General features: G+C 47.2%; 1 protein-coding gene across 1 annotated transcript; it reads right to left on the bottom strand.

The window, feature by feature from the left end:
- Window positions 1–2,064: 2,064 nt before the first annotated feature.
- Window positions 2,065–11,381, bottom strand: LOC130474698 (FXYD domain-containing ion transport regulator 3-like). Its single transcript, XM_056846397.1, has 7 exons — window positions 11,334–11,381; window positions 10,296–10,328; window positions 7,874–7,897; window positions 6,749–6,823; window positions 4,541–4,571; window positions 4,320–4,357; window positions 2,065–2,084 (listed from the first exon to the last, which is right to left on the bottom strand). The coding sequence occupies exons 1-7, from the start codon at window positions 11,374–11,376 to the stop codon at window positions 2,065–2,067; spliced, it is 264 nt and encodes an 87-aa protein (XP_056702375.1). The 5' UTR covers window positions 11,377–11,381.
- Window positions 11,382–13,020: the final 1,639 nt, after the last annotated feature.

Raw genomic sequence — 13,020 nt, 5'->3', positions numbered from 1 at the left:
TCGAAACAGGAATACCACCAGATTCCTGTATTGTTATTACGCCTATGATACAGGTCAAGGGAACCGCAGCGTCCAAGCACAAAAGCCACACAGCACGTCGTGACGAGACTTGTTAAGAAGACCGGCTTTCACAAGTTATATTTGGTCTCTACTCTTGGACTTTATTGTGTGGGACTCTTGGCATACGGTCCCAGATTTTTGTATTTGTCACGTATATTGAATGTGCTTTATGTACATTTCCACCTGAACGACACTCACCTTTTGCATATATGTGGTATTAGTTGTTACTGCTGTTACTTGGTTTTAACCTCCAGGTGGTGACTGGCAATCTCCCGCTACTGTAATTGATCTCCAGGTGATAGAGATCAGTTCACCCAGAGGAAATAGCCGCTTTGGCAGTTGGACTCTATGGCATTGAAGTCCCTCCCCTCTCCAAACCCCGCCCTCCTCAGGCTCCACCCTCATAATCTCCAGGTATTTTCCAACCTGGAGCTGGCAAGCCCTATTTGTGCAAAGTGCCGTCAAGTCACAGCTGACTTATGGCAACCCCGTAGGGTTTTCAAGGCAAGAGGTGGAAGGTGGTTGGCCATTGCCTGCCTCTGGGTGGGCTGAGAGAGTTCTGAGAGAACTGTGACTGGCCCAAGGCCACCCAGCAGGCTTCGTGTGGAGGAGTGGGGAATCGAATCCAGTTCTCCAGATCAGAGTCCACGGCTCTGAACCACTACACCACGCAGGCTCTGATCCGCACTTTACTACCTCTGAAATGAAGTAAATCCATAAAAGATAAGTCCTTTTTAAGCCCCACTTCAGATCTACACTGCTGTTCTAGTTGCTGAGGATGAATGGCAGTGGCATCTATTGTATCGGTTGACAAATATCCCTTTGAAGGATGCCAAGCTCGTAGACATTACAGGACTGGGTTGTGAACTGCCCTATTAGCCTCTTCCAAGCCGTTGGAGGGGAGGGCCCTGAAGGGAAAAGTCCAAAAATGTGCTTTCCTGCTTCGCTGCTCACTTAAAATTCATACATGCAGCGATGGAGAATGACGTTGGGAAGTGCATGCCCTCTCTGGCCCCTGCTGCCTGAAATAAACGTCTATATGATAGGGTAGGCCTTGTTTCTAGCTCCTTCCTAAAACCATAAAAAGGAGCAGCTTTGCCAAAAAAAACAGGAAGGAGTCCGGCCTTGGGCCTTGTTTGCATCCGACCTTTGCTGCCCCTGGTTTGCAAGCAGGAAGCTTTAGCCAGCTAGCGTGGCGGTTTGAGCTGAAAAGTCCTGGTTGCGACTGTCACCAAGCTACCTCGGGGTCAGCTCTCTGGTCCCCCATTGCTGGCTAGGATTGCCAACCTCCAGGTGGTTCCCGAAGGTCTCCTGGAGTCATGACTCATCTCCACAGAGTTCAGCTCCCAGGATTATAGCTGACCTTCAGACTGGAGAGATCAGTTCCCCTGGAGAAAATGGCTGCTTCGGAGGGCAAATTCGATGGCATGATACCTAGGGTGGCCAGCTCCGGGTTGGGAAATACCTGGAGATTTTGGGGGCGGAGCCTGAGTAGGGTGGGGTTTGGGGAGGGACTTCAATGCCGTAGAGTCCTATTGCAAAGCAGCCACTTTCTCCAGGTGATTTGATCTCCATCAGCTGGAGATCAGTTGTAATAGAAGATCTCCAGCTAGTGCCTGGAGGTTGACAACCCCAGACTTCATTGGGATATAATGCCATGCAGTCCACTCTCCAAAGCTGCCATTTTCTTTGGGAGAATTGTTCTCTGTAGTCAGGAGATCATTTGCAATTCTGGGAGATCGCAAGGCTCCTCCGGGAGGTTGGATCCCTAGTTTCCAAAGGTAATTCCACCTGTCCCAGCCCAGCAAGACACTTCCTTTCAGAAAAGCAGCAGCTTTTATTACACACACATATATATATATATTTAAAAAATTGGACATGGATGGGAGACCCCAGGACAACATCAAAAGGACCAGCCTGTCACCGACAGTAGAGAGGAGCCATTTTATGGAGAAGGACAAGAGGCAGAATTGGTTTCGGAGGGGAAGCGGCCATTTTCTTGACTCAGCATTCGGTACTTCCACCTAGAGGGAAACAGAGCATAGCACATTAGAGGCATGAGAAGGCCTACACTCGGGATGGGTCAGACACCCCGGAGAAATTTCACTGGTCTCATCAATATCCGTACGGCTCGCCTTGGGGTTCCTCAGAGAGTTTGCGCGAGACTGCCGCCCCACGAAAATGTCAGGTCAAAAGATGATGTGGCCTTTCTAGCAAGCCCTCCTACAAACCTTGGGCTGGATCCCAAAGGTGGCTTAGAGACGGACACGCTCACGCGCATAAGGGTCGTTCGCTTTATGCAAGCGAAATACCAGGGACGTCACAAATTCATGTCGAAAAGGCCAGGCAAAAGATTGTGTGGTGTTTCCAGCAAACCCTCTACAGCTGGGACACCCCCGCCGTTAAGTACTCAGCAGCCACCACCAGAGGACAAAGTTGCAAGGATACCTTCCCTACCTAATAATAATAATAATAATAATAATAATAATGTCCCATCAAATCACGGTGAACTCAGGCAACCCCCGTAGGGTTTTCAAAGCAAGAGAAGGACAGAGGTGGTTTGCCACAGCCTTTCTCTGCACAGCAACCCTGGACTTCCTTGGTGGTCTCCCAGCCAAGTACTACCCACGGCCAACCCTACTTAGCTTCCGAGGTCTGACGAGTTTGGGCTAGTCTGAGCTACTCAGACAAATGTTCAAAATCCTTTTCAGCCTGGTGTTTAGGGCTTCTTTGCACGGCATTTTTGTGACCCGCAAAATACAGGGTTGGATCCAGCCAGATTTTTTTCACTTAATGGTATCTAGTTCTCCTCTTTTCTACTGACCCCAGCCAGCGTGGTGTTTGCAGATACAGGTCCTGTAACCCCCAGCATAACATTTTGGGGTGGTCAAAGGAGATATTTCCTCCCTTGTTGAACAACAGAAAAACTGATTGGATCCTACTTGTACAGAACTCAAAATTTGCGTTTGGACTATCAGAGTTCACACTGATTTGGATGCCCCAGCCTAGCCCGATCTTGTCAGATCTCGAAAGCTAAGCCAGGTTGGCCCTGCTTAGCGCTTGGGCGGGAGACTACCACAGAAGTCCAGTATTGCTACGCAGAAGCAGGCAATGGCAAACCTCCTCTGCTTGTCTCCTGCTTTGAAAACCCTACAGTGGTCGCTGCAAGTAAATCTGCAACTTGATGCATCTTTCATAGAATCATAGGGTTGGAAGGGACCACCAGGATCATCTAGTCCAACCCTCTGCACAATGCAGGAAATTCATAGCTACCTCCCCCCGCCCACACACACACACACACACAGTGACTCCTACTCCATGCCCAGAAGATGGTTTTTTTTTAAAAAAACTTCCAGGATCCCTGGCCAATCTGGCCTGGAGGAAAATTGCTTCCTGGCCCTAAAGTGATAACCATTCAGTGACAATCGATTGTACCCTGGGCAAGAAAGGGCCACGAGTGCCAAACACTGGCGCAACCCTTCCTGCACTCCTTTTTTTTATAAATTGTTATTGATTTTTATAAAGTAAAAAAAAGTAAAAACATAACAAATTAGAAATCACATAAACAAATAACTAAAAAACAAAACAAAAATACAAAAAATACAAAAAAAGAGCACACTGTATTACGGTTTTACATCTTCTTTTATAGTATTACTGAATAAACCGTGCCCAAATTCCCACCACCCACCTTGTGGAAGTGTCCCGCCACCCCTGGACTTCCGGAGAAGTATTCTGACAGTATTTAAAATATCTAAAACTATCATTATCTTTACTACATTTCTCTATAATTCATTAACTATACTTGTAAAATTCATTTTTGCCAGTTGGTCCCAAAATGCAATGGCCTTTGACCAAGTTTTTTTTTAAAACTCTTCCATATCTCCCTTCCTGCACTCCTGACTGTTCCTTCACCACTGGTGGAGCTCATTGGCTTAGATGACTTTAAAGACCTTGCCCAAACTCCTAACAATGTAGGTGCAACTCCCATCCTCCTTTCAGCTCTTAATCGGGTCCCAGAGTCACATGAACACATGAAGCTGCCTTATAGTGAATCAGGCCCTCGGTCCATCCAAGTCAGTATTGTCTACTCAGACTGGCAGCGGCTCTCCAGGGTCTCAGGCAGGGGTCTTTCGCATCACCTACCTGCCTAGTCCCTTTAACTGGAGATGCCGGGGACTGAACCAGGGACCTTCTGCATGCCAAGCAGAGGCTCTACTACTGAGCCACAGTAGATGTGCCATACCCAAAAGGACACTTACTTGAAAGGTTACTCTTTACGGGAACCATGGCCTGGACACTAGACAAGGAAAGAGGATCGGTTACAAAGGCTGAAATCACAACCTGCCTCAATTCGCTTTCTCCCAATTTCGGCTCAGCATCAGGCTTTGCCTCGACCAGTCCACATGTGGCTCCGTTCTTCCACCCAGGCTAGCTACCAGCTGCCGCCCCCACTAGCCTCTACCCAGGATTCTCCGCTTACCTTGTTTTCTTTTTGCATTTGCATTTTCCACCTGGAAGGGAAAAAAATAAAAGCAAAAAAAGAGATCAGACAAATTAACAGAAGAAGGCCCCTTCAACAGCTGCCGAACTGAAAGAGCATTGTACAAACATTAACGCCGCCAGGCTGAAATCCTGATGGCTGAGAAAGCCGTTGCAAAATATATTCAGTTTAGGATTTGCGTCTGCCCTGGTGGGGCCCCACTGGCCTGGGACCATGGAGAGCTCCCGCCAGGCATACCAGGAGCAGATGGATCAATGGTCCATGCAAATGTGATCCATTTGAAGATACACACAGGAAGCTGCCTTATACTGAATCTGAAACAACTGCTTCAGTTGCAAAAAAAATTGGTAACGTTATTGAGACGGGGATCCATGAAGCTCGTCTAATATTTTAAGTTGCTGCTGTGATTGCGGTTTATCTAGTGAATGGTCAATGATTATGACTATTATTGTTTATTGTATTATATCACAGTCCAGCTGGATGGGCAGATTATTTTAACCTTTTGCTTAATTTCAATAATGTGGTATATTTTATATATTTCGTATTTATTTGTATTTTATATATTCTGTATATTTCTGAGCCTGATAGGGGCCCTGGTTTGTTCATCTTGGGTTGGTGTGATTTGATTTTGATAGTGAGAATCTGTACGAGGTGTCTTTTGAACTATGCCTATTAAAGGTTAATGATATGATGCTGAATCGGCGTCAAACAAAAAAGATCCTTGTGCCAAGACAATATACTAGTATACCAAAGGCAGCACAGCAAGCCAAATAAACACAGGTATCTAATATGAAAAATCACAAATCAAACTTGAATACTCATTATATCTATGTCTCACATATATGAATCTAACATAATCTCACATAGTGCAGGTTTAGATATTAAATATATCATACAATGGTTCACTACAAGAAGACTTGTAATGACTATCCAGCCAATATTGGGGACTGTGCTGGGGACTGAACTTGGGACCTTATCTTATTATCTTATTATTGGTCTTATAAACCACTTTATATCCTGGCTGAAGTTAGGTTCAGAGCAGCTAACAGTCATAAAATACCATACATGTATATTTAAAACATAATACATATAAATTAAAAGCTAGGTCGAATATAACACAGCAAATGCACAAAATATGGAAGTAAATTATGTCGCATGTATTTAATGCACAAAACCCTAGCGCAATAGCCGCATTCCTGCATGAGTTGTAATGCATAGAGCTATCCTAACACAGCATGCAGAAGGCCAGCTGCAAAGCTTTCCCCCTATAATGCTAGCTTTCTGCGTACAAGGAGTTTATGGATACAAAGGAGTATTTAAACAAATAATTGAAATACTTTCTCTACCCTCACGCAAGCTAAATGGGACATACTTCTGAACAAAGATAAGTCCAATGAACATCTCAATCTGCTCTATAAGAGTATTCAGGTATGGGGCAAGGCTGTGATGTACCAGCTGTCTTCAGCTGATATTCCTCAACTTTCTGCATAGTCCATGCAAGGCAGCCTCATATCAACTTATCTGTCAAGTCATCCCATTGAGCAGTGGGTGGACTAGACTGACCAGCCAGCAGAAGTCCATTCTAAAGCTTGATCTCCCTGACACCTGAACTGAATGAATGCTCCTCCACACAATTCCCACCCATTCCAAAGAGAAAACTGGAGAGCCAGCGTGGTGTAGTGGTTAAGAGCGGCAGACTCTAATCTGGAGAACTGGGTTTGATTCCCCACTCCTCCACATGAGCGGCGGTCTCCGGGTTAGTTTTCCTACCCCTACACATGAAGCCAACTGGGTGACCTTGAGTTAGTCACCGTTCGCTCTGAACTCTCTCAGCCCCCTCAACCTCACAAGGTGTCTGTTGTGGGGAGAGGAAGGGAAGGATACTGTAAATTGGTTTGATTCTCCTTAAAAGGTAGAGAAAGTCAGCATATAAAAACCAACTCTTCTTCTTTTTAATGAGGCTCAGCCAGGCCCCTTTAGAATTTCATTTCTTCCATATGACAGATGTTTTGCCTTCTCTGCATACAACTAACAGCATAGACCCATACCTGCAGTCTGAAGCAGTCCCACCTCGACATGTTTCTCACTTTGATGTGAATCAGGCTGACACGTCCCCAAAGTTACCAAGAACCTCCTGCCCACCTGAACCACCGCCTTCACCCCAACCAGATTTGGGTTTCCACTTACTGATCAGGATAGCAAGTCCAACAAAACAGAGGACACCAGCAAAGATCATGCCGCCGACACGAAGTGACTGATAGTCTGTGGAAAAGAACAGAAGATATTTGGAATCACCTAGGACAACTCCCTTCTCCACTCCAGGGGATTCCCCCCCCCCAACTCAAGAGTTCTGCTCCACCTGCTTCATCATTCGGCTAGTCCAGTGGTTTTCGTCCCATGTGTTGGGACCCCCAGGTGAGTTACGAGGTCCACCTGCTAGATCACAAGTCTCTAGAGAAGCACTAATATTTTTGGGATGTCTTACAGAAGTGCTGGCTGCTAAGTCATGTGTACGGAACAAGTCACACCTCCTGCCTCTCTCTCTATTCATGTACGGAGAGGAGCAGCAAGACGGTGGGGTGAAGACTCCTCCATGGGGCTGACCCTTGGTTTGCTCCTTGCTGTAATACACCTCCTGTCTTCAGCTGTTCTGTTCCTATTTGTCTTGGTCAGCTATCTTGGCAACTCTGGATCCCCCTCTTATAACTCTGGATCCCCCTCTTCCTGTCACATGAAGCTGACCTCACACAGGTTCCTGGCCCGTGCTTGTGGCTCAGTAGGTTCCAGGTCTGGTGAGACTGAAAACCAACAATCTAGTCCAAGTGGCAGCTGGAGACTGGTTAGCACGTAGGCAGGTAGAGGAGAAGGACCATTCAGTGGAAAGATAAAGAGAGACATCTAAGGTTGTCGACCTCGCCCTTCTGTTGTCTGTATGAATTCGAGGGGGCATGTCTGTATCTGCCCTCTCGGCAATTACTGAATTTTAGCGCCATCTGTTATTTTAGATTACGTTTTAAATGGAGAATTATAGTTTTAATTTTTTTTAGAATTCTCATCGTTTGTATGTTGATTTTAATGTTGTTACTCCCCCTGAGCATGGCTTTGTCCAGGGAGGGCGAGTCAGAAATTGAAATAATAATTAAAGAAATAAATAAATCTTCCATGGTACAGCGTCGTCAATTATACAAACACACACGGTTTGCCTCTTTCTTCCATTTAGAAACAGAGGGCTGGCGCCCAATCTAGGCCAGAGTCTCAGGACGGGCCACACAGTACTGGCAAGAAGGACCAGCAAGAAGGACCAGCACTTACCGTAATAGAAAGGACTGTCTTTATCTGTGGAGAGAAGAAGGGGAGAAAGTGAATGACCTACTGCCTGGATTCCAGAAAGCCAAGAATGCCGAGGGAAGCCAGGAGTTTTAGCTTTGCTGCTGACCAAGCCCTGCGAAGAAAGGCTGAGGGAGTTGGGAATGTTTAGTCTGGAGAAGAGGAGGTTGAAGGGGGACATAGAATCACAGAGTTGGAAGGGACCACCAGGGCCATCTAGTCCAACCCCTTGCCCAATGCAGGGAATTCACAACTACCTCCCCCACACAACCCCAGTGACCCCTCCTGCATGCCCAGAAGATGGCCAAGATGCCCTCCCTCTCATGATCTGCCTAAGGTCATGGAATCAGCATTGCTGACAGATGGCCATCTAGCCTCATCCTAAAAACCTCCAGGGAAGGAGAGCTTACCATCACCCGAGGAAGCCTGTTCCACTGAGGAACCGTTCTAACTGTTAGAAAATTCTTCTTGTTGCCTGGACAGAAACTCTTTGGATTTAATTTCAACCCGTTGGTTCTGGTCCGACCTTCCGGGGCAGCAGATAACAGCTCGGCACCATCCTCTATATGACATCCCTTCAAGTACTTGAAGATGGTTATCATATCCCCCTCTCAGTCTTCTCCTCTTCAGGCTAAATTTACCCAGCTCCTTCAACCTTTCCTCATAGGACTTGGTCTACAGACCCCTCACCATCTTTGTTGCCCTTCTCTGGACACGTTCTTGAAGTATTTTGAAGGGCTGTCACTTAGAGGAGGGCGGGGAGCTGTTCCTGTTGGCAGCAGAGGATAGGACTCACAGTAATGGGATTTAAATTGAGGGCGGAAAGGTACCGGCTGGATATTAGGAAAAACTTTTTTTACAGTAAGAGTTGTTCGGCAGTGGAATCGGCTGCCTAGGGAGGTGGTGAGCTCCCCCTCACTGGCAGTCTTTAAGCAGAGGCTGGACAAGCAGTTGTCAGGGATGCTCTAGGCTGATCCTGCATTGAGCAGGGGGTTGGACTAGACGGCCTGTATGGCCCCTTCCAACTCTATGATTCTATGACTGCAAATATCTCAACAGTCACTTTACGCATTCATTTTGCACTGCGGTTAGCTGCTCCTTTCAGACTTCACATCCACACATATCGGGGGCTACCCAACCCTATGTAGAAACTCCCAATTCTGCCATCATGTTGTGTGAACAGCAGGACAACCTCCTATTTTGCATGCAAGTAGAGCTTTGACACACATAAATGGGATTTTTCAGGGTTCTGGTTTGTGCGAGCCACACACTCCCCCTCTCAGCCTCTCCCTCAAGTTCTAATCCTTTACTCAGTTCACAAGTTCTCCTTTCTGCCCCTAAGAGCCAAAGGAGACATTACAACATCTGACAGTCCACTATAGGGACTCGCAGCCACACTGGAGCTGGGAGTCCCCAGTAGCAACTCCTTTTAAAAGTGTGTGTGTGGGGATTTTGCTCAGGACCATGGCACGAAGAGAGGAGGAGCTCTGTCCTCCCCCTGCACTGTTTTCCCAACCTGAAATGGTGCCGGGGGGCATGCTTTGCACTGAATGCTTGAACATGGAGCCCCCCATGGGGCAAATAATGCCCCCTCCAAAATTATTTCGGCTTGGGAAAAGGGTGCAGGGGAAAGGCAGGATTCCTTCCCACCCCCCTCCATGGTCCTGAGCCGAATCAGGCCCTTGCGGTGCTTTTAAAGGAAGTTCCCATCAGGAATTCCCACCTCCAACATGGCTGCGAGTCACCATGATGGACTCACGGACATTGTAAGATCTGGTTTGGCTGTAATTGAAGGAGGGCTTTAATTAACCTTTGCCATTTGTGCCTTATTTATTTACTTACTTATTTAAGAAATGCTCATAGAAAAATAACTTGAAAAAAACCCCTGTAAAAAGTAGATTAATTTACTGCAAGTGTTCTTCTGACACTTGTAAGACCTTGTATTCTTACAATCTCACAGTGTGTTCCTTGTTTTGGACCTCTTCAAGTGGTGATCCATATCACCTTAAAGGCAAAGAACAGAGGGAAGCAGTCTCCCTACACTTCAAAATAAACTTCCTATGTACCATTTTATGTTCTAACTTTGTAAACATGCTTTGGAATACGCTGTTGGAAATCACCACATCATTTAACAACTTGCTGGTCTCAGGTGTGCTAGATCCATTCATCTGACATGACAGAAATCCTCTCTGGAAACACCTTATCGCTTCTAGCACCCATTCAGGAAGTATCACAGTAGCACAGTTGCACGTATGACCACCTATGGGTCTACTTAAAGACATTTCTGCAGGACCTTGCTTTTGAATGTGAATAAGACCCACAATCAGACTGCAAGATAACCCCTCTGCCACATCTTTGACACAATGGACATCAAGGATCTAGGATCGGAACAAAAGAAACTACTCACCTGTAGGATCATTTGCCTCCAGGAGAGGGAAGGCTGGACAACATAAAAACAAATGTTTGCAGATTATGACATAGCCTTAGAGGTAGAACAGACAGCAGTGACCTACAGCCCTTAACTTCTGGATTCTCATGAGAGAGATACAATTTGGACAGCAAAAGGAGCACAGCATGGATATGGCAGGTGTGAAAGCGCCATTCTATCCATGTATCACTATGGTTCGCTGTCCGATTCATCTGGCGTTGCTTCCTCTGTACTCTGTGGTGTTCAGTCTATGGCCAGCCTATAGTGCCAAAGTCCCTTTGATGTGGGATTCCCATTTTTGCTACGGACTTTCTTAGAGGCAGGGATACCACAGGAAAGAAGGGTCACGTTTTGCCTTGTACAATATGAATCAGAAACAGCCCACAGCCAACATTGTTCCCACGTGTATGCAGATGGTCAGTCACCTCCCCCCCCACCCCGATAATAGGGCGGTTGAACCTCAGTTTGGCATTTAATGCAGCCCAAGGGCCAAGCCCCATTGCCTAACTCAGGAGGCTTTGCCTGCACCAACTGCAGTCACCAAGCAGTCACTAAACTGACTTACTGGGGAAAAGGAGAAGAAATATTTTTGTCACATATAGGATTGCCAACCTCCAGGCAGTGGCTGGAGATCTCCCGCTATTACAACTGATCTCCAGGTGACAGAGATCAGTTCCCCTGTAGAAAAGGGCTGCTTTGGAACATGGACTCTATGGTATTGTACCATGCTGAGGTCCCTCCCATCCCTAAACACCACCCCCTCCAGGCACCACCCACAAAACCTCCGGGAATTTCCCAACTCAGAGCAGGCAACCCAAGCAGTGGAATCATCCAGAGGTCCAAGGGCAGAAGAGAGAAATGTGATGTGGGCCAACCTCCTCGAGTGATCACGCGTCCCTTCCAATTATGCCTCCATTCCAAACTTCAGGAGCAGGGAATTGCCTCCCCCCCGCCCCATGAAAGACTGCAAGTAATTCCTTCTCAGCTTTCCTTGGAGAACACCAACAACAACCTTACCAGTCAGCAGAAGCAGCAGGATCTCCGTGGCGGTGGGCTTCATCTTGGGCTCTGTGGAAGGAGAAGGCTGTTCATCAGAAGGAAGGGGGAGCCACTTGAGGATATGGGTGAGCTGGCCCTAGGAACATCTCTCAGCCCCGCATGCCCTAAAATAGAAGCTGTTGCTATGATGACCTGTCTTACTCAGCAGTCATCTCCTGTTTCTCAAGAATTCTAAGTATTCGGAAAACAAGAACACATTAAGCTGCCTTCTGCTAGCCGTTTGCTAGGCCAGACCATTACCCAGCTCAGTCCTGTCAACTCCCATGATCCCCAACATGGTGCTAAGGTTGCCAACCTCCAGGTACTAGTGCTTACACATATGACATCAACAATACAAGAGTGAAAGATACATAGAAGAACAATCAAAGTTATATACAGTCCAATAGTAGGTACTATCCCAAAAGAGACTCCATTGCAGATTTTCTAACCATTGGTATTGGCACGGAGGTGCCTATTTTGTACTGTAACCTCCAGGTACTAGCTGGAGATCTCCTGCTATTACAACCGATCTCCAGCCAACAGAGATCAGTTCCCCGGGAGAAAAATGGCCACTTGGGCAATCGGACTCCATGGCATTGGAGTCCCTCCCCTTCCTCAAACCCCGCCCTCCTCAGGCTCCGCCCCCAAAATCTCCAGGTATTTCCCAACCCGGAGCTGGAGCCCACCAGTAAGGTTCCTTACACCCGTTTACTTCTTTGATAAAACATTCATTTTCCCAAGCAAAGAACCAATCCTGGCTTTCCTCTTCAAGCAGGGAGGTGCTGCAGGAGAGCCCAGAAAGTGTGCCCTGGCTGTCTGCAGGGAGCACCCATCTGGAAACAGATGCCTCCGTCCCAAAACTCAAAAAATGCCTACAGGCCAGGGCTGCCAGGCCCCTGCCCCCACTGCCAATCAGGTGGTTGGTGGGGGGACTTACTATCAACGGAAGGGGGACCTAGATCAGTGACACAAGGACATTACTTCTGGCATGCACAAGAAGTGATGTCACCGTATTGCCAGCAACGTGGGACACTGGTATTTAGGCAAAGATTCGATGGTAATAAAGGCACCTGCCATAGTTTTTGCAAAAAATACCAGAGCGTCCATCGTCGCTGGTAATGTGTGTCACCAGTGATGTCATTGCAATTCAGACTCAGGTGGGGTTGCCAACCTCCTGGTACTAGCTGGAGATCTCCTGCTATTACAACTGATCTCCAGCCGATAGAGATCAGTTCACCTGGAGAACATGGCCACTTTGGCAATTGGACTCTATGGCATTGAAGTCCCTCCTCTCCCCAAACCCTGTCCACCTCAGGCTCCGCCCCAAAAATCTCCAGGTATTTCCCAACTCATAGCTAGCAACTCTAAGCCCAGGCCTCCCTAGGGTTGCCAGGTCCCTCTTTGCTACCAGTTGGAGGTTTTGGGGGGCGGACCCTGAGGAGGGCAGGGTTTGGGGAGGGGAGGGATTTCAATTCCATAGAGTCCAATTACCAAAGCAACCATTTTCTCCAGGTGAACTGATCTCTATCGGCTGGAGATCAGTTGTAATAGCAGGAGATCTCCAGCTAGTACCTGGAGATTGGTAACCCTAGGCCTCCCCCTGCTGTTAGTAAGTTCCCCCCCCCCGTTGGTTGCCGGAGGGACTTGGTAACCCTACTAGTACAGA

This window comes from Euleptes europaea, chromosome 3 (genome assembly GCF_029931775.1).
Source record: "Euleptes europaea isolate rEulEur1 chromosome 3, rEulEur1.hap1, whole genome shotgun sequence".
Taxonomy (NCBI): domain Eukaryota; kingdom Metazoa; phylum Chordata; class Lepidosauria; order Squamata; family Sphaerodactylidae; genus Euleptes; species Euleptes europaea.
This window is presented reverse-complemented; position numbering and strand designations above follow the sequence as displayed.